Source organism: Colletotrichum lupini, chromosome 4 (assembly GCF_023278565.1).
Source record: "Colletotrichum lupini chromosome 4, complete sequence".
In the NCBI taxonomy this organism is placed as follows: domain Eukaryota; kingdom Fungi; phylum Ascomycota; class Sordariomycetes; order Glomerellales; family Glomerellaceae; genus Colletotrichum; species Colletotrichum lupini.
This window is the reverse complement of record NC_064677.1, coordinates 167,695-188,048: the sequence shown is the minus strand read 5'-3', so window position 1 is coordinate 188,048 and position 20,354 is coordinate 167,695. Positions and strand designations below refer to the sequence as shown.

General features: G+C 51.8%; 6 protein-coding genes across 6 annotated transcripts; 4 read left to right on the top strand and 2 right to left on the bottom strand.

Annotated features, from left to right (window-relative positions):
- Positions 1-43: 43 nt before the first annotated feature.
- On the top strand, positions 44-2,619 carry CLUP02_07161 (uncharacterized protein; the record flags this gene model as incomplete). Its single annotated transcript, XM_049286157.1, has 4 exons — positions 44-203; positions 257-631; positions 701-2,132; positions 2,202-2,619. 4 exons carry the CDS (start codon positions 44-46, stop codon positions 2,617-2,619), a joined length of 2,385 nt encoding a protein of 794 aa, XP_049143300.1.
- Positions 2,620-2,882: 263 nt separating this feature from the next.
- Positions 2,883-3,335, bottom strand: CLUP02_07160 (uncharacterized protein; the record flags this gene model as incomplete). The annotated part of the gene is made up of 1 exon (XM_049286156.1): positions 2,883-3,335. One exon carries the CDS (start codon positions 3,333-3,335, stop codon positions 2,883-2,885), a length of 453 nt encoding a protein of 150 aa, XP_049143299.1.
- A 1,052-nt stretch (positions 3,336-4,387) lies between these two features.
- CLUP02_07159 (SET domain-containing protein) lies at positions 4,388-5,976 on the top strand (the record flags this gene model as incomplete). Its single annotated transcript, XM_049286155.1, has 4 exons — positions 4,388-4,520; positions 4,572-5,173; positions 5,232-5,465; positions 5,524-5,976. The coding sequence occupies 4 exons, from the start codon at positions 4,388-4,390 to the stop codon at positions 5,974-5,976; spliced, it is 1,422 nt and encodes a 473-aa protein (XP_049143298.1).
- A 2,352-nt stretch (positions 5,977-8,328) lies between these two features.
- On the top strand, positions 8,329-9,345 carry CLUP02_07158 (uncharacterized protein; the record flags this gene model as incomplete). The annotated part of the gene is made up of 3 exons (XM_049286154.1): positions 8,329-8,346; positions 8,401-9,154; positions 9,221-9,345. 3 exons carry the CDS (start codon positions 8,329-8,331, stop codon positions 9,343-9,345), a joined length of 897 nt encoding a protein of 298 aa, XP_049143297.1.
- Positions 9,346-9,889: 544 nt separating this feature from the next.
- Positions 9,890-12,149, bottom strand: CLUP02_07157 (adaptor complexes medium subunit family protein; the record flags this gene model as incomplete). Its single annotated transcript, XM_049286153.1, has 5 exons — positions 9,890-9,970; positions 10,027-11,124; positions 11,199-11,327; positions 11,393-11,498; positions 11,896-12,149. The coding sequence occupies 5 exons, from the start codon at positions 12,147-12,149 to the stop codon at positions 9,890-9,892; spliced, it is 1,668 nt and encodes a 555-aa protein (XP_049143296.1).
- A 3,774-nt stretch (positions 12,150-15,923) lies between these two features.
- On the top strand, positions 15,924-19,337 carry CLUP02_07156 (uncharacterized protein; the record flags this gene model as incomplete). Its single annotated transcript, XM_049286152.1, has 7 exons — positions 15,924-15,994; positions 16,071-16,177; positions 16,232-16,508; positions 16,682-16,961; positions 17,022-17,039; positions 17,126-18,017; positions 18,073-19,337. 7 exons carry the CDS (start codon positions 15,924-15,926, stop codon positions 19,335-19,337), a joined length of 2,910 nt encoding a protein of 969 aa, XP_049143295.1.
- Between the last annotated feature and the right edge of the window lie 1,017 nt (positions 19,338-20,354).

Below are 20,354 nucleotides of genomic sequence, written 5' to 3'. Positions count from 1 at the left end.
GCAACTTGTAATTTTGCCCCGATTCGCCGTACCCAAATCCATCATGTTTGGCCAAAGATATAGCCATTTCTCAGAAAGTGGGCTAGACTCTGGCCCCGAAGAAGCACCTCGTGGACGACTCTCAAGGCCAGTGTCCGCAGAAGCTGTCCCACAATTCATCTCGAGAAACAGGCAAAGCTCAACTGACCTTGACCAAGGGCATGGTATGCGCTCAATAAAAGTTGACCAGACTGAGTTACTGCTCACAACTTAACAGGAACCCTCTTGTCGAGCGACGACTTTGGTAGCGCTATGCGCCCAGCAATGGCTAGAAGAGAACAGTTCCAACCCAGACGCTCGCTTAACAACATTGAGGGGAATCCCCTGATTACAGGCCTTCCAGACAATCAGCCTTCCACAGCGAGGTTAAAATCTGGCACGCCTGCTATGAACGTATCAATCAACAGAAAGCCAGTAGCTACATCTACGTTCGACACCATCGATAGCCAAGGTTATCAAAGTTTGAAACGGGGCTATTCAAGTGATGAGCCGCCTAGAAAATCAGAGTGTGAACCATTTACGGCCAAGCCGCTTTGGCGAATATGGGCCTGGGAGGTGTTCTACATATTTCTCAGCATATCCTCCTTCTTTTGTACGTTTTCCAAAGTTTGGCTCTATGAGAATACCGTCGAAGACTTCGTACTAACAATTTTGACTCTAGTGATCGTTGCGGTCCTCTGCAGCTATGACCAACAACCTTTGCCAGACTGGCCGCTGCATATCACGCTCAACACCTTCCTCGCCTTCTTTACTACACTGGCAAAAGCAGCCTTCATGCTTCCTGTATCTGTCGCAATAAGCCAGACGCAATGGTCGTGGTTCCTCAAAGACCGACCTCTTCATGACCTGCAATTGTTCGACCAGGCGAGCAGAGGGCCATGGGGCTCCGTAATGCTGTTGAAACGTATCAGATACAAACACTTCGTTTCTCTTGGTGCCCTTTTGATGATCGTTAGCGCCCTAACTTCACCGGTAACGCAACTCGCCATCAAATATCCTGTCCGAGACTCTGTGGCCCTGCACGAGGAAGCCAAAGCTGCGGCTGTACGCAACATGACGTCGGACGAAGACCGCATGAACTTAGGGGCACGCCGAGCTTTAGTGCTAGCCACTTTGTCTGACAGCACCGATTTCATGGAGCCTATCGCACCCGCAGGCGCGTTCTGCTCTACAGGTAATTGCACCTTTGATCGGTATCAGTCTCTGGGCATTTGCATGAAGACGGCGAACATCACCGAACACTTGAAAGTGGAGGAGTTTGATTCCCCAGACATTATCGACACCCTTGTCTTGGGTTTCCCAAAGCCTGATGCAAAGGTGTGGCGAGCATCTCTCCCTAGTGGCTTGGAAATGGCTCATCAAACACCATTGGCGGCCATGACTGACATGCTCAACGGGAGTGAGACCTTTGCATTCCAAGACGATGAAGATCTCAAGCAAACTAGGATATCTTCTTTCACCGTCATCTACACCAACCCGACCGAGCTGAACGAGACGTGGTATAACGGGCTCTCTGAAGTCGCCGGAGCGCCGTTTGCGTCCGACCTCATCGGCGCAATTTACAATTTTCGACATGAAGCAATGGAGGTCATGTATCATCTGTGCGTTCAAACGTTCGAGACAAGGGTTTCTATGGGTATCGAAAGAACTACTCTTGTCGAGACGTCTGCTGTACCTGTTGAACAAGAGAAACCCTTCTTTCTGGACATGCGGTGCCGGCCACTCCTTGGAGAAGCATCGCGTACGTGCAACCAGAGCATCGACCGTTGGCACGAAACATTGCATCTCAAGGATCCGAGGTTTTTGACAAAGCTTGACGCTGACTCGACCCTCGAGGAGGAACATTACAGTGCAAGCTATTTCTCTTTAGAGAAGATATCCACCATTCTAAAGACCGATATCATGGGCTATGCGAGTGCTAGCTACGTCACCGAAGAGTACCAGGACACAGCCGTTTTCTTCCGTGGACAAGAGTTTCTCAAGACTCTTTTTCAAACTGTCATATATGACTTGAAAAACATCGCCAACTCTACTCTTCGACAAATCGCCTTGAACAATATACACACAAATGTTGCGACCAGTGTATCAACAATGTAAGTCTGCTCGTTAGCCCCTTGTGGCATTGCTCTTAAAGCTTGGACTTCTCTGAACTTTGCTACCAGCATGCGAGTCAATCAACCGCAGAGTTACGCCTTCAACTCTTTCAACATTTCTGGCAAAGCACTAACGCAGGTCTCATACGTTCACATCACTTGGGGATGGATATCTATGCTTGCAGTCGAGATCGTGATGGCTCTGCTATTTCTTGCCCTTACAATCGTCAGCCAAATGAAACTGAATGGTCGACAGGCATCGAGCAGAGAAGAACGTAGTGCATTCCGGGAAGCCAAGAACTCGTCTTTGGCCATGCTAGTCGCCCTGGACGAAGACTCTCGTGCTAGAGCAGGCGGTGGACTCCGGCCTTTGGATGAACTTCAAAGCGCTTCCAAGGCTCTAAAGGTTCGATTTGAGGGTCGCCAAATGGTCACGGCTGATGAGACGACTATCGAAACCTCGGAAGTCGGCGATCGTGTCATTTAGTGTATTCAACGAGAAATTTAGGTCTGTTTCCAGATGATATATATGTAGCATTTTGCATGGAAGTTACTAGCACCTTAAGAAGGAGAGCCAGTGGCTCATGGCATCCCATAATAACAATGCCCCGTGTGCCACCATGGTTTTCGTGTAATACTATCAACACCCGAAGTGAAGGAAGCAGCACATCGCATCGACAAACATCTTAAAATATGGTAGCTCATGTATTATGTTCTTACTGGTAGGCCAGCTTCATCTGTCTTTGACGCCTAGGCTGCGATCGAGCTGAAACAGTACTCACTAGCAAGGATATCTTCCCGCTTGAGCTTCAGATCATCGTAGCCCAGTTTCGACTCTGCGTCATGATCATCGGGATGTTCAAGATGGATCCAGTCGTTGCCGAATGTTCGAAGACAAGCAACGGTGATCCACAAGTCCTCCATGCTGGCGTGACCGGTACCGCAACCAGCATCCAGCAAGCATTGAGTGATGTAGCCTTCCGGAAGCTTACTAGGCGCATCGAGAAAACATGGTCGCAATATCTCTTTGTCACCGCAATGAGTTTCAGCGATGATGGCGTCACCCATTCGATGTAGGCATTTGGCACGGGGTATCCAAGGCGTAGCGTCCGATGGAAGCGGTGGCGGAGTTGCGGTTGGATTCGGCTGGTCGAAGCCAACTGTCAACAAGAAAGTTGGCAGTGCGAGAGGAGTAGGACGCATATTCTTAAGTAAAGAGGGATTGACCGATACTTCTTGTGCTGCTATTGGATGCTAGCTGAGCTTCCTAGCGATGATGATGGCGCTGCTGGCTTTTGTTTGATGTTTGGGAATCTTCCAACTCGTATCACTTTCCATGAAATTCTCCAAGCATCCAATGGATTTTTAGCAATGTGGTGGAGCTTTGCTAGGCCATATGAGGCAGCTCTCATCACAAGTGCTGACATGCGCCCATTTGTCTGAGGCACCTGTTTGGATGCCTGACTACCTTATGGTCATACCATCATTCTGTAGGGTGTAGTTGCAATTAGGATTTAAGCATAAAATAAATCCGACCACTGAAACTTTTTAGTGCTCCTGTAATGATCCATAGTCTCAAGCAGTTGAATGCCGTGTTAAGTATTCGGGTTAACCAACATTGAGTAAATATCGGTTAGCAAACATTGTTCCATTCCTTTCCTCTTTCGACCCTCGAAGCAGATAGTTAGTGGACGAAAGATCATAATCTACCTGAAAATAGATGATGAGAATGGTCATCTTGAAGGCAATCGACTTATAGAAGGCCACGTCTTCTTGTTCATTCGTCTTGAAGTGGTAACTATTCATCAGCCAGACACCACTGACTGATCGCTCTCCTGCTGATATCTTTGGAACTACCCAGAAATCATACACTCTCACCCCTTCTCCTAATATTCATTAAATAATACTTTAAAACTCATTGACAACAACGCAATCTCCTAGGTCATGGGCAATTAAATCGTCTTACCATTAAATGTTAATTGATGGGGCTTGAACATCGTGTTAGTCTGTTAGACTCTAGGAAAGTGGGTCTCAGCGAGCACGGTGTGAGAGACAAAGAGGTCTTTTGCGCACAGTACTTCTATCCCAGTGAAAATTTCTGGCCTCCAATTACCAGACAGCAAGACCTCCCGAGGCTAATAGAATCGTTGGCGCAAGAAAAGAAACATCGCGATACATCAGCCACGCCGTCCTCCTTATAACACAGGTTCCACCTACTTGCACTGTTGACTTCGTACTCATAATTGGTTGGCGTCATGGCTGCAGGCGGTGATTTTCAGACGACATCGCAAAGATTTTTGTCGTGGTTCAAGTCTTTGCCGGGCGCCACTTTCCATGATGACATTCAGATCGTTGACCTGAGAGGCCAAAACGCCGGGCGAGGAATCGGTAGGTCATTTTGCCTTCTTCTCGTCACGCTGTTGACTAACAAACTCCCAGTGGCCACAAAGGACATCGCACCTGAGACGGTCCTCTTCACCATCCCGAGAAAAAGCATCATCAATGTCGAGACGTCTGAGCTTCCCAAGAAGATTCCTCAAGTCTTTACCGGCAACGATGGAGACGACGAGGATATGGAGAATGAGCCCCTCGACTCGTGGGGTTCTCTTATCCTCGTCATGATCTATGAGTACCTCCAGGGCGATGCTTCACCCTGGAAGCCTTATTTTGAGGTCCTTCCCGAAAAGTTTGACACACTCATGTTCTGGGAGACTTCTGAGCTCGAATATCTCAAAGGAAGCGCTAGTTTGTCAAAGATTGGAAAGGAGGAAGCCGATGATATGTTCCGTTCGCGTATCCTGTCGGTCATCGCAGCCAACCCAGCCGTCTTCTACCCTGCAGGTGCCTCTGAAATGGCCGAAGCAGAGCTTCTGCAATTGGCTCACCGCATGGGCAGCATCATCATGGCTTATGCCTTTGACTTGGAGAACGAAGAGGAGCCGGAAGAAGAGGAAGAGGAATGGGTTGAGGACCGCGAGGGCAAGTCAATGCTGGGTATGGTACCCATGGCTGATATTTTGAACGCTGATGCAGAGTTCAACGTGAGTAGTTCTCTTCTTTCGTCCTTCTGACATTTTACCAACGCTAATGTCTTGGCAGGCTCATGTCAATCACGGTGATGATGACCTCAGCGTCACCGCTCTGCGAACAATTCGTGCAGGAGAGGAGATTCTGAACTATTACGGGCCTCACCCGAATTCTGAGTTGCTCAGAAGATACGGCTATGTCACTCCCAAGCATTCTCGTTACGATGTGGTTGAGATTCCGTGGGACCTGGTCCAGTCTGTGCTCAATGAACAGTTGAAGCTCACTGACGAGGTCTGGAAGCAAGTGGTACGTGTGAAAAATGTTCAATCAGAGGAAAGAATGTATCAAACTAACGGGATAGCAGGGAGAATACATAGATCCTGAAGACCTCGAGGATGTATTTGTCCTCGAGCGTGAGTCAGGAGAGCCAGACTCGGAGGGGCGACTCACAACCCCCGCCAAGGTCCAAGAGGTTTCTGCTGAGCTTGAGGAGCAGCTGAAGGGTATCCTGAAGCTTCTCAAGAAGATGAATGCTGATCTTATTCCCGACAAGCGGAAACGTGATGAGATTTACCAGCACGTTGTTGTGTCCACCCTGCAAAAGCTTCTGGCGCAGTACCCGACGACAGCCGAGCAAGATGAGGCTTTGCTGGCATCGGGCAGCTTGACAACTCGACAGAGAATGGCTGTTGAGGTAAGACTCGGCGAGAAGCGCCTTCTGAAGGAGGCCCTTCAAGTGGTGGGTACCAGCGGTTCTGTGGAGGAAGCTGCTGGCGAGGAAGAGGCGGACAGAGCTTCCAAGAGGGTGCGGCATTAGTCTCTTTCCGCACGCACAGAACGAGTAGAGGAACGAAGCCAGGCGGGAAAGTATGTAGTTGCCTTGTGCTCAACCGGCCGGGAGTTGCCTGGCTGGGAAATGTCAAATTCAACGTCACACAAACATTCCCACTAACACCGCTTGATGGTGTGTGCCTCCGGAAACGCAAGTTGTTGTCTCCTTTCCCTCTATTATTTATTGGCAGTGCATTTCTCTCGACTCTGTGCCGCAATCGAAAGCCCATTTCGTCGGATATATCGGAAATCCTGGCCGTACCAAGCCACTGGCCATGTCGCCGTAGTCAGAGACATGCCCACCAACTGCGGCCCTCCCAACATGGCGTTGGTCCGCCATAATTTGCTGTTGGCCAGCGAAACCAGTTGGCGTCACTCCAAATAAACCCCCGCACTTGAGCTGACCGGTTCTTAGCTTAGAGGGGGATGTTTCCACCCGATAGGCCCTTCTGGACGCCCGATATCGTCCGATTACAGTCGATGACGAAGGACTACGGATGGACGGGACACTCCAAGCCAGCCTGCCACACACCGATTCATGAATACATGAGTCTTTGATAGGATCTTGGAACAAATATCGATGGCGCTTGCTCCAGAAAGGCCTATGAATCTTGAAGGACGAGGCCTTGAAGGCTTTGTGCCACCTCTTTCTCTCAGCGAAGTGCTACAAGGAGGATTCTCACCGAGATCACACAGACATGCCCATCCAATGTTGTTCCAATATCTCGTCCCGGATGAGTTCAAAAACCACGATGTCAGAGAGACGTTTGATCTCATCAAATACCAGAAGGACATAAAACAAGTCATTTCGCACTCTATAGACAGTGGCGTCGAGCATGATTCTGATTTCGCTTCTCAAGTTCTCCTATGCTCGTCCACGAGATAGACGAAACCAACTGGCGTTTGGTGCGATTCAAAGGTCGTATGCACTGCTTGGTACCCAATCTTTCCTGCGGCCGCTACACGCTCCCCACCGCGCGTCAACCTTGCCTACTTCGCGTCTTCGGCAATGTCCCAGAGATGCCACGTCGAGCCTTCACAACAAATGGAATGTTTAACCGATCACGCTTTTCAAGGTTCCATTCGGTGCAATAGGCAGCCGGTGGTTGTTGGGCATCATGATCTGAGGGACATTTGGACGAATAACGCTGCACTCTATTGCAGTGATGGCGGAATCTGGCCCCTCGACTGTGGCCAGGTCATAGCCAGGGAAGGAGGTGTTATGTTTCCTTCGACTAGGGATCCATGACCGAAGAAGAATCAGCTCGTCGATACGGCTGTCGAGTCGACAGCCACAATCCTTCACGGATCCCACCTCGATTCAGTCTCTGTCCGAACCTCTCCAGCGTCGACGACCGAGCCCGAGCTCCCGAAGCTGGGCCAAAGAAGTGAAATCGTCGACAACCTCATTGGCTCCAGATTCGTTCATCCCAATCGCACACATGGACCTGATTGGTTTAGCGTCATGCAAGTCATACCAACATCCACCTCATGGGTGACAACCTTACACGCTTGATCTAGTGTCGATGCCTGCACTCCTGCAATCACGTTCGACGATGTTAACGCCCACACTTGGAGTTGCAGGAGGACTTGGGCATCTTGGACCTGGATTTCAACCCAACAGCAAGCAGGCCATTGTATTACTCCAGGACAGACGTGCCCCAATGAGCAACTGGCGGCACAAGAGTCAGCCAAGTTCTATTCGTTGGGTTGTGACGGTTCAAAGGCAACCACAGCCGAGGAAACAGCGAAACCCGCATTCTCGAGAATCCCATGCCTTCTCATCTTGAAATCGCATACCTGTGTCTCTGCAGTGCGCCATGCAGTCATTCTTCACCGGCGCAACGTGGCCGAGTGCAGACCAAACGACATGTGACCACGGGACCTACGCCTCCGTCGCGATCAGGAAATTTGAGGTCGATCAGAACACTGCGTTTCTGTCTCACGCGTGTCCATTGTCGTCAACAAGGCGTCAGAAACTTTGGATTGGGCACTTGTGATCGTCAAAACCAGGTTGTTCCAATCGAAGCCTGGACTTGTAGCATGCTCGGCGCTGCAAGTAAGGATATGGGTTGCATCCTTGACGCATCGCAAGTTGAAGAATATCAGACCACCTTTTCGGGCATGGTCGACGACGTCGTCAGGCCCCAAGGTGCAATAGTCGCTTAATACCCGGGAATCCATCATCTCTGTCATTTCTGACGAGATCACTGAAATCTCACTTGACAGTAGCGACTGTCATCCAGCTAGAATAGCAGCAAACATCGTGGACTTGGTATCCAGCCTCTAGCGCTAGCACTCCGAGCCACTGCCTGCTGAAACTTTGTGGAAACAAGAAATGCAATCTCAGTCGAGTGTAAGTGCCCACCTCCTGCCTACCTCGGACTAATACGATGACTGACAGAGATAGCGGAGTGGAAGCCGTAAGCACGGGAGGCGAAGTGACAAGAAGGACAAAGATCACAAGCCAAGACAATCCAGTGGGAGACAGGAGGCCGTCCCTGACATCTACTTCAGTTTTCTCTTTGTAGTGAACGAACTCAATATTCTTGATGGATACAACTTTGGCGATTCCTGCGGCAACACTCGCCCACCTGACTCCGCCGATGGCTATGGTGAGGAGAGAGCGGGCATTGTTTGGCGGTATACGGACGGGGTCATCGCTCCGGCTGGGAATGAATTCTTCTGGACCCGTGAGGCAATGGGACGTCCTGGGGCAATTTGTTCTCAGCTACTTGGAGCGGAAGAGCCGACTGCCCTGCAGGAATACAAGACTTATAGCGTCTTCAACTGTTGGCGGTTCCTTCCTTGCTTGGCTACCAACGTTGATATATCAGCTGTGGACGAGCCCTATCCAGGTGGGTTTCACAGCATCGCCTTTGAAAACCCAGACCAAACAGCCCCAGGTGTTACTCGGATCGTCTCTCCCGGCGGCCCCCAAAGACATGTATCTGGAACCCAGCCGTCTTGGATACCCCATCTCCTGCCACACACATTCGCCACGCCGGATTCTTCAGCTCCCCGATCCATAGGTTTGGGCGGTGATTTGCCTATCATCCTCGCCCTCTTGGCTCTGATGAAAAGGCCGGGAGACACAGAGCGAGTTTTCTGGGATGGGCTCTGGAATAGGAACGGATTTCATGAGCGGCGATCTTCTCGTGCTGGTCAGTAAATTGCTTCTTCTCGGAAAGCCGTATTACACACGTCAAAGTATATGCTGACTATAATAGACCCTGATCCCACTGGTTCTCCGAGAGGTGTAATGGTGCAGATCTGTTGTGATTCCTACAATGACAACTCGACTACGGAGATGATTGAAGGGTTCGAGGCTAGATGCTGCGTCATCTTCGGCTGAGCTCCCCCTTTCTCATTCATGCCGTTTCACAACGTCTCATCGTGTCTTCTGTTTTTGGCCCGGCGTTGTCTTGACAGCACATATACCTAATTTAACCAGCAGTAACGAATTCCCAACTATCAAGTATAGTGCTCTCAGCGTTAAGGAAATCTTGTGATGCTCAGGTTCAATGAATGGCATCGGAGATGAGGGATGATGCTCTTTCTGGGGCAGACACATGCGGGACATGTTTCCTAAGGCGCACACATCTTTTGAAATATTGAACTTTGCATCATCATTGAAAGCTTTCTCCTTCTTGTCCTAGTGAACGCGGGTTATCTACTTGACCCAGTAGGTACTCATCCAACGGCTCTTGAGAGCCACGAAGCGTTGACGCATCTACCCTGCCCCCAACGGATGTGTCTATGGCCCATGCCCACCAGCCAACATGTGTTTTGTGTAACCTCAATTCACTTTTTCGCTCAATAAAATAGTAATGCATCGATGGAAAATGTACTCCCTTCGAGCTCGTATTGCGTTACAACTAAGCCGATACCCGCTCGCCTCATACTGCGTCAGGCAACCTCACAGCTATGTCTCCTGACTGGGTGATGTATCTGACCCAAGGCAACGAGGGATATTGCAGCTGTGACAAGTTAGCAAATGACAACCACTGAAACTCCTCGAAGGAGAAAGACTTACCTTTGGCTCTGTAATCTTGAGGTACCGCACTTGGATACCACTCGTCGTGAAATAGGGTATCTCAAACTTGACCTGGATTGGCCGCTTGGCTCCCTTGCCAGGCGCACCAACACCACCCATACTACCGCCGAAACCACCAGTCATACCACCACCGTGCTCGTCATCGCCTCGCACCGAAGGCAGTCCCAACTCTGCCCTCATCAAGAACTCCTTGTTGCCTCCAAACTGCTTAATCTTCCACACGATGGCGCTCTGTTCAGGGGCGTAGTGGACGGCGCCAATGTTGGTGCGGAAGCGAGGAGTGTCGGCATCATCGGGGACTGGAACGATAATCTCAACGTTGTTGGCCGTACTCCTCCTCTTGAATTGCGATCTGGCCTTGAGCATGTACTCGACTCGCGACCCGCTGTGGCTCTCGACAACACATTCGACCCAAATCAGGGGTTTGACCTGGGTGTTGAGGCGGTAGCTCATGAGCTCGAACTCTCCGTCCGGGGGGATGAAGGAAATGGTCCTATCATTCTCGAAGCGTGACAGCCGCACACACTGGTGGAATTTGACGTCCTCCATCTCAATAGCCTTGCCGCGTGTCGTTCGGCCCGTTGTCTCGAACATGACCTTGTCGTTCAGGCCCAGGCGGAGCTCAGGCATACCGCTGAGATAGCACTTCATCTTGATGGCGCCCAGGATCTCACTGCGCAGGACGTTGCCGTTGGCGCTAACGAGAAGGTTGAGACTCTCGACGACGTCGAGGAAGACCTCGTTCTTGCGGTAGCGAATACCCTCGGAACGCCATGAGACAGCGTTTGTGACGGCGATGGGCGGGCGGGCCTGGATCTCGAGCTTGTGGGATTCTTGGGTGATGTACTCCTGGAGGATCTTGGACTCGGTAGTCTGGGGGTAGCCAAAGTCCATCATCTCGTCGAGAAGCTCGTAAATGATGACAAAGTTGTCGCGGATGGACTCTTCCTCAAGGGCCTTGAAGTACTCGGTGAAGACTTCGACAATCTTGTGAAGGAATAGGAGGATCTCGGCAGCGTTGGTGTTTCGTTTCGTCAGGGCAAGGAGGTATAGGTTGTTGTGTCGGATGTAAAGGTACTGGAATTCGCGTCTCGTCAGTCAAGATGCCACTTGCGACGCTGGAGCGCAGATAGCCACAATTCGGCACGTACGTTGATACCCTCGTGCGAGAAGCATGGTGGGACAGCTGATGATTCTTCTTCTGCTTCGCTGAGAAGGACGGGGAACTTCTCGACAGCTGACATGGGAATGTCACCGCGGTAGTTTCGGGCAAGAAGGGTCTATTGCAAGCCAGTATCAGCATTTTTGAACGTCTCAGATACCAGGTCAGTTTCGTAGTGCGCACCTTGCCCTTCAAGTCGAGGAAGAACACGGCGGAAGCCATGATGAAGTGGTTGCCAAGGCGGGGGATCGAGGGGCAGGCGCAGAGGCGGTGGGAGTCAATTGGCACGCTGGCCAGAGGAATTATGGCAGTGAGGAGGATGTTTTCATGCAGTTGGTACAGCAGGGCAGCTCGTGATGGTATCAAATGATCAAAAGTTGGAGGTGGACGCTGCCATTATTCGCGGGTCGTGCAGTTGATGAACCGCGCGTTGACAGATAGCTGGCGATATTGAAACCACGATGTCTCCTTGGAGTCGGAAGGGCACGGACCAGCACAATGACAGCCTTACCTCTTGGGAAAGCAAGCTGTCGTGCAGCCACATATGGCTGGGGGTCAGACTGTGGCTGTTGCCGCTTGTCTTATGTAAGTAACATCCCAAGAGCAAAGTAGGTTTACGTAAGGTAAGTCTTCAGAGGTAAGTCACATGACCTGCAGCTCTCAGAGTGGGTCTGTGGTTTGCTTACATCGGGCCAAAATTTTCACGATGTTTCTTCCTTTCCTTCTTTTCCTCACTACCGCGTCCTTTTAGACAGTGCAGCGCATTATTACAACCACATTTGGACTGGCATTCTGCTGGGCTCATTCGTGTCGTCGTTGATGTGAATTGCGATTTCGTGACGCGCAGAGGAAACCTTCCGGTTCCATAAGAGCTGCCCATGCATTCCTCTTCGCTTTCGAGTGAAGAGTACAGTTGCCAGGGCGGCGTCAGAGGTGCCATACATACTATCAAAATGATGTCTCTTTTCTGTTGTGATTTACGAGACGAAATGGTTGCTACATTTACCGACTGCTGGACTGCAGTTACTTAGGGTAAATCTTAGCAGGAGATCTTGATCAAGACAAGATCTCGGTAGACACACTTGACGAGTAAGCTTCCATGCATGGAACACATCTTGTGTTACTGGCAGGAGCAATCGCCGAGGCTCCTGCTTCGAAGCCCAACAAGTCTTGACAGGTGCTCGTACGCTTGTTTGAAGCTAAGGGTCCTCTTTAAGCTGGGAAGCCTCATGCCATGTCCTCCTGACAGCCTCTACGACAAGGAAAAGGTTGCGATGCACGACCGGCTCGCCGGTTGTCAGATCTAGAGAGACCCCAGTCAAAAAACACAAACGCCTCCCGAACCAAGATGGTTAATGTCTCTCGGCTTTCGGGGAAGTGCCAAAAGGTACGAGAAAGGCTTGAATAGTCTTCGACGATGTCAGCTGGCTCTTGCGTGCTCTGAGCTCGTGCAGCATGCGCCGAGGGCCGTGGAAACGCCGCTGATCCACCAGCTCGGGTCTGAGATGCCATCACATGGCCACCATTTGTGGGAGATAACTAGTCAGGACGGGCGGGTAGCAGATAGAACTGAGTCGTGCGATGCAAGGCGAGCAGGCAAGTAAGCCGGCGGGCAGCAGCTGGGAACTCGAAAGAAGAGCTTGGAAGTTGGAATCAGGTCCAAACAAGATGTGGGTTTTCCATTGCGGGAATCAGCGCAGCTCGGCACCTCGAGGTCGATGGTGATTACTGATAAGGCCTGGTGGGTTAAGGTGAGAGAGGTTGCGTTGGTGCTTCAAGTGCATGATTGGGCGTCGGTTTCGCAAGATTCGTGTAAATTGGATCTTGCAATCCAATCAGCCAATACAGGTTACCGGCTGGTACTCTTGGAAAGCAAATCGGAAAGATTACAACGGCTACACACCTGACGTGTGGTGGTGTACCTTGATTTGCATGTGGTGTTTGTGTACTACGTACAGACGGCAACGGCGGAATCTCGGATGACGGAGTGGTAGAAGAAAAATGAAGAAGGGCATGGTAGATCCATGAAAAAGGCGTCACAGAGAAGAACGTCAGCGGGAACAACTGGACCCTTGGGCGGATCTCGAGAAAATTACCATGGTCATCCGGCAACCTATTCTGCAAAGTCCCACCAATTCCCCTCCAAGAATCAAGAGTCAGCAGAGTGGCAGCAAATCGCACGTGAATATGGGCCTTGAACGGCAGCTGTGGGATGATTGCCTGAGCTACCTTACGGATACGGTATCGCGAATTTGTGAGGCCCGGGTTGAGAAAGCTTTCTGGGGCAGGCAAAACTGGCAGACACACAGTGAAGGGCAAGAACCAAACTAAACTTGGGAGGCTCAAGGTAGGTAGGGCGGAAGCTGCAAGTTGCGGATGCCTTTTGGAGAGACAGGTGATCAGAAACGCGTCTCAAGTGCGGGCTGGAAATCCCTAACTTGCGGAAGGCTCCTGAGCCGTGGGTTCTTCCCCTCTGTGTGTGCCCCGTATGTCTCTTTCCAGTTTTTTTCTTCTCCTTCGTTTTCACATGGAAAGGGTGAGTCCGTGCCCCAGGGTGACGTAGCAGTAAGAAAGCGACAGTCCAATCAAACAGCGAGGATGCCTCGTTTGTGCCTGGGGCCGAATGCCGGCTGGGCGACCCGGCCACCGCCCGTTGTCAGTTGATGCCTTGTGACATAGACATCCGGGAGTCCAATCTGATAGCATCAAGGTGGGAAACACGGCAGAAAGCTTAACACAACCCACTTCTGCACATGCTAAGTTACTTGTTCATCCCGTCCAACCCGGCCAGATGCATGTGATGACGGCCCCAACAACTCTGACACGTGCTTCCCCAACTTTGGCCCTGATCTCCTGTTCCCCCCCTCGAGTCTTTCCCAGGCTTGCCCCCTGTTGTGTGTCCCAGATCACAGGCTAAAGGTGTGCACCACAGTACGAATCCCTATAAGTCACAACCAGGAAGAGGCCATCAGCTGTTGGCTGGAAGAATGGCTTGCAGGATTCGTTGTTGGACGATCAGCGAAACGGTCATCCTCACTTTTCTTACAAGCGGTCTGGGCGCAAGCTGACAACTAAAAGTCCAAGGTCTCAGTCTAGTAGTCTTCACATTCCAGTCATTGCAGTCAAAACCTGATGGTGGCTCAAGAACAAAAAAAAGAAAAAAAAAGAAAGAAAGACAATATTCCATGCGACAACGAGGTCAGTTGGTCTTGGTCGGCAAACCCAAAATGCGGTCTGCACTATGCAGACGTCAGGCCAGCCAGCGGCGCATCGTCAGACAAGAGCGAACCCGACAGCACACCCTTCCAACCTATGTAGACACCAATTGGTGTATGGCTATATTCACACTGTACCCCTACCCAACGGTAGCTGTGGCAATGGCACTCTCTGAATCCCGTTTCTGTCACGGCATTCCTGCAGACTCAGAGTCTGGCCTTGAATCTGCTAAGGTTCGCGTCTGTTTCTGTAACCGACTCCCACCCATCATCGTCGGCTATTTTTCTTGCTGCTGGCCCGGGCAAAGCATATGGTCAACGGATACTGGACAGTGATACGGATATCCAGCACGAATACCACCTCAGTTCTTCTACATGGGTACGGGGTACAAAACCATACGATGAGCTAGCTACCCTGCGCGAGACTGCGAGTATCTACTCCGTACCTAGGATACACTATTGAGTCGCGGCTTGCCGGCTTAGTTCCCAACTGCCTTCCATTGGTCTCCAGAGTACTGACAGATGTCAGCAGCAAGGTAGCGTTGGCCCGTATCTCTGTCTCGAGTTTAGCGGCTGCCAGTGCGAAACAGTGCCTCGGACCCTGCAGACTCCAGCGAGATGGACCGCAGACGGTGCCGCCTGACCTGTCCCGAACGGGAACGTGGACTCGCGTGTGGGCGATGATTGGGTCTTGCGTTTGCCGTCGACCCCCCTGCCCGTCGAGCGGCGTAGTTCGCGTTGTCTGGAGTACAGCACTGTATTTACCGTCACTGAGGAGTCGAAAGGCTCGAGACACAGGACGACGAGATAGGAACCTCAGGGCCATGCTTGGGCCTTGGGATGTGGGCTGGCTTGATGCTGGTTCTCACACATGATCTGCTTATACATACATAGACGAATAGTGTGAGTGCGATGTACCCGCCCAAGTCAAGTCAGCCACAATCACGGTGCCGAGAAGTCTCTTCAGGTCAGGCCCCCCACGGAACGACTCAAGCGAGAGGCACAATACCTTGGTCAATTCGCTGGCTGGGCAGCGAGATGGACGGGCAGAAAACAGTACCAACAACAGCGCATAGCATGACCTATTACCTGGACCTTCACATGGGGAACTCGGAAGTCGGAGCAACCAGCACTGCTCCGTACTGCGAGAGACCAAAGCCGAGTGACAGAGCTTGAGGAAATTAGCCGCCTGTTTCCCCCCCGTATGCGTACGGCTGACGGACACTTTCCCGTGTCCGTCTCATGTCTTTTTTCCCCACGGGAAAGCTTCTAGTTTAGCACTGGAGAAAGTTAGTTGGCGCAAGATCTGAAGGGGCAAGTGATTAGCTTTCAATACAAGAGCGACTTTCCACAGCAAGCTCTGATCGAATATAACAGATTATTTGTTTCCATTGCTTAGGTACTGAAGTGCCCAAAGGCCCCGTACCTTACCCAAGACCGACTCCGTTGTGGTCCCCCCCGGCCCCCATTTGTACCTTATCCATTCACCATCTGGAACCATGAGACTGGCCAAGGTACAGAGCCGGGTACTGCAAGCCAAGTACATGTGGTTTCCAGATGGGGGCAATTTGTAGTGTGAAGCAAAGACAGAAGTGACTTGAGAAACCAAGGTACCTTCAAGTATCCCAGCCCACCACATGCACCAGTGACCCCTTCTCGTTCCCGCCGCAATGGGTGTGGCCCGCGTGCCTGCCAGCTGCGGTGTTGTCGCCGCCTGCCTCCTGCCTCTCTTTCGCTTTTGGGGAGGCACGAGGTACGTGACTACCTCGTTCCTCGCATTGTGAGCGTCGCCCCTTCCTGTCCCGAGTCTTTCGACCTCCCCCGTCCCCCATCGTCGCCCGTCCCGTCCGTCCATCCTCACCCTGGGTGCGCTCTGGTGCGGCATCATCCTCCCACCACCGCCACCACAACCACATCCACCTCTTTTCTCCCACCCCCCGTCAATCAAATCAAGTACTTGTAATTCATCAATCCGTCAATCCATCAATCACCCGTCACCCAAATCGACAGAACATCACCACCCCCCGGCATACCTCCCTCCACCTTTCGGTATCTCTTACCCTCGACATCTACTACGGTTCCTGGTCTCCCGCTTGCCGCACAAACTCCCATTCAACTCTTACACCCACATACCTACACACGCATTTTCCAAACACACGCAATCCTTTCCCCTCGATCGAGGGAACATACTATTTACCGTATAGTAATAATAGAGGTGCCCTTCCAACGGGTACACGCACACCAACCCTCCCCCCAGCGCTACGCTCCGCGCTACTTTACAAGATACACGGACCGGACTCATCCCACCACCACACGCTACGCCTACGATTACCACCACCATCCCTCCCTACCTCGCTTCTCCAGATCCGCCCTCCACTCGGTCGTCCCCCGAAACCACATCTCCTGCCGCCTCGCTCCCTTGTTCGTTCGTTGGCTTCGAAATCCGCTCCATCGTCCTGCCTGTCCTTCGCCACCTTTGGCCCAAACCGTACTACATGAACCTCTCTTGCGCCGCCCGAAGCCACTTTCACCCCTTCGTCTGCTCTCCCTCACGTTCGTTCTGACCCGCGCGTCTGCACACTGCTGCACCGAGGCAGACTACAACATTCCCTAACGTCGACTGGGAAATCTGCAAAAAAAATTCAGAACCACAACGGCCTCGGGACACGAGAGTCATATCTCCACTCATGCCAGTCCATAGTTGACCGCTGAGACAGCCGCGCCGGTCTCGCTGCTCCCTCTCTTGCTGCTTCTCTGCCGACCCCCTCCCCGCGAAGTCTCGAGCCGCCGTCCGAATATACTTTGCGAAATGGATTTGAGCCAGAGCATGAGCCAGAGCCAAAATCACATGCTGCACGGGCCTGCGCCTGAAGACCGCCAGCTGCCGCCATCCTCCTCATCCCTCACCCACACGCACCACTTCCGCCCACCTGCTTCTGCTTCTGCTTCTGCGTCTACCTCTACGTCGGCTTCTGCTTCCATCTCCACCACCTCTCAACCCAACAAGCACGTCCTCTCTCACGCTCGCTTTGATCCGACACATCTCCCGTCCCAGCTGCCTTCATATGCTCCCCCGAGCTATGCGCATGCCCAATCCCACGATTCCAACCTGCTGAGGTTTCCCGACGCCCCGACTACCGAGCTTGCACCCATCCTTCCTGCCGCCAAACACAATGATAACGTCGGTCACAACCTGCCATCTCTCTCGTCCGTGACAGGTCCCCCGCCCCCGCGGTTCACTTCCATCGTCGCCCAATCTCAATCTATCGAAGCGCAGCAGCAGCAGCAGCATCAACATCAGCATCACCAGCCGCAATCACAACCCCAACCAACTACATCCTCCCTGAAGCGGTCCTCGACGACAACAGTACCCCTCACCCACTGGCCGAGCCTCAACCCCCTCACAACGTATTATACACCTAGTCATGCCCAGTCCGCCGACTCGCCTGCGCGAATGGATCTCGACGTAGTCAGCAATAGCGCCATGAGCGCAGCATCCCCAGACCGGTTTTACGAAGGACGCGCTGCCAGTGTCAGTCTGGACGACCCCGACGTGCGCATGGCAGCTGAAGCGCTTGGGGATCTGCGAGCCGGTTCGTCGTTTGCGAACCTCCTCTTGTGCCGAATGACGAAAGCTAACATGTCTAGACTTCATTAACTCCCCTCCCGCCCGTCACACACCTCTACCGAGAGCCTCGCCCGCCGTGTCAATCACCTCGAATCCACAACTCAAGTCTGAAGAACCCTTATTCTCACTTCTGACAACATCCCACCCGTTACTCGCGACCACTATCGAAGGTGCCACATCGGCTTACAATAACTCCAAAAACTTTTCCCCGAGATTCAAATCTAGCGCCGAATATGTAGAGGGTTACTTGACGCCCATTGCCAACACTGTCGGCACGGTTGGACGGAAGACAGGTGTTGAAGGTGGCGTACGCTGGTTTCTCGGCGCCGGTCGACGGCATCAGTCCAATGACATTGAAGCTGCCGACGGAGGGTCTCATAAGCGGCGCAAGGTTGACACGGGAGAAGACTTGGCTAGGCTCATGATTGATGCACAGAGCAACATGATGCCCGACGTCGACTCTCCCCGTGATCCATATGTGTTCAAGCACGACCGTCGACTTTCGCGAGCTAGCACAATCGATACCCTGCCGGCGTATGACGACTACCGGTCCCCGGCCTACAGTGAGAACGAAAAGGCCGAGCGACCCACATCATCAAATGCTGCTTGGCAGTCTCGCTTAATCATGTCTACCTCGGGTCTCAGTGTTGCTATGAGCGACGAGAGTCTCAGGAGCTTGAAGTATTGTCTACGATGGCTGCGGTGGGCGAACGAGCATATTGGTGGGGTTATCAACAATCTCAAGACGACTCTTGAACAATTCGAGAAGCCGGGTCAGCCCCAACAGGAAGAGCAGACTGCAGTCACTAACGATGGCGACCATGTCATGGCTGACAGCCATCCCGAGCCAATGTCTGAGCAGGAGCGCACAATCCTGGCGGCCAAGATTGCTTCACTCAAAGGTGACGTTCTGAAGACACTACAGAATGTAATCGTCACCGTTTCCAAATACGCTGGCGGGGCCCTCCCCGAAAACGCTCGTCTGTTGGTTCGCCGTCACCTGACTACTCTGCCACAGCGATTCCGTTATGCCAGCATGGTTGAACACCAACAGGGAGAGAAGGTTAGTGACCAGGAGGCGATGCGCGAAGGCGCCCATCGTGTACTCGTTCTAGCTAAAGAGGGTCTCGACATGATGTCGCAAGTCAGTGGAGTCCTTGATGGCACCATTGTCAGTGCCGAGGAATGGTGTGAAAGACTTGGGAGGAAGAAGCGGGATCAACGCGAGGCTGTCCTACCGCAATCTCAACCTCAAGAGGGTGATGTCAAGGTTGCCCTTGTTTGAGTGAGCAACGATTTCCTACGACATTGGTCCAAGAACCACAAATGACAAGGCGGTCGGGTTACTCTTTCCTTTTATAATCTCTTCCCAAAACCACCAAGTGGATGATTTGAACGGCGCAGAAATGGACATGGAAAAAGAAAAAACAAGAGCAAAACGTGGACGAAAATGCGCTGCCGCAGCAGACGCAAGACTCACAACAATGATACCAAACAGAGGACACCCTCACCATTACCTACTACTACTTCTCTTCCAGTATACCATATCACATCCTACTACTATCAATTTTTCCTCAAAACTACAAACACATCCAACACGGACCATTTTTTTTTCCTTCTCATATTTTGTTGATTATGCTATGATTCTTGTTCATTTGGCAGTTCATCTTTGTTGCCCGGTTCTCAATGTGTCATTTTCTGGATCACGGTATTAATAGGACGGTCTACAGAGTCCTGGGGCGTCTTCGTATTTGCACTTAGCTTCAAGCTTGGATTCGCTATGTACAGAGCTTGCGCAATATTTGCACAAAGCAAAGCCAATCTATGTGTCAAGAATATGAACACTTGTCAACACCTTTTACTGAGTTCTCGACGATATCCGTGATTCGACCAAGTAAGGTTCCCCCAAAGGCTTCGCTAGATATGTTCATGGCTACGCTAGCCTTCCTATGATTTCGACGAAACATGGTTCCGAAGCCTGCCGGGACGCTGCGTGCCGTCAAACGTGTTCCCTCCTCGCAGGCCAAACATCATCTGGTGAACCCAGCGCGCGGCAGAGTCCAGGGGTATTTGCGACCTTAAACTCAGCAATGCGGTATCCCATGAAGGGATTAGCATCCGAGGATTGCGAATACGGCGACGGGAAGCAATTTGAGACCGGTGTCCTGAGGGTTTCTGCGAGGCTGAGATTAGTAGTCGAGCCAAGATTGGTGCACGGGATCCGGGGAACAGCATTGATGTCCCGGACGGACCAGGCGATTGAAGGGCTATTCCGCGGCACCATGCATTCTCATTCTCTTTT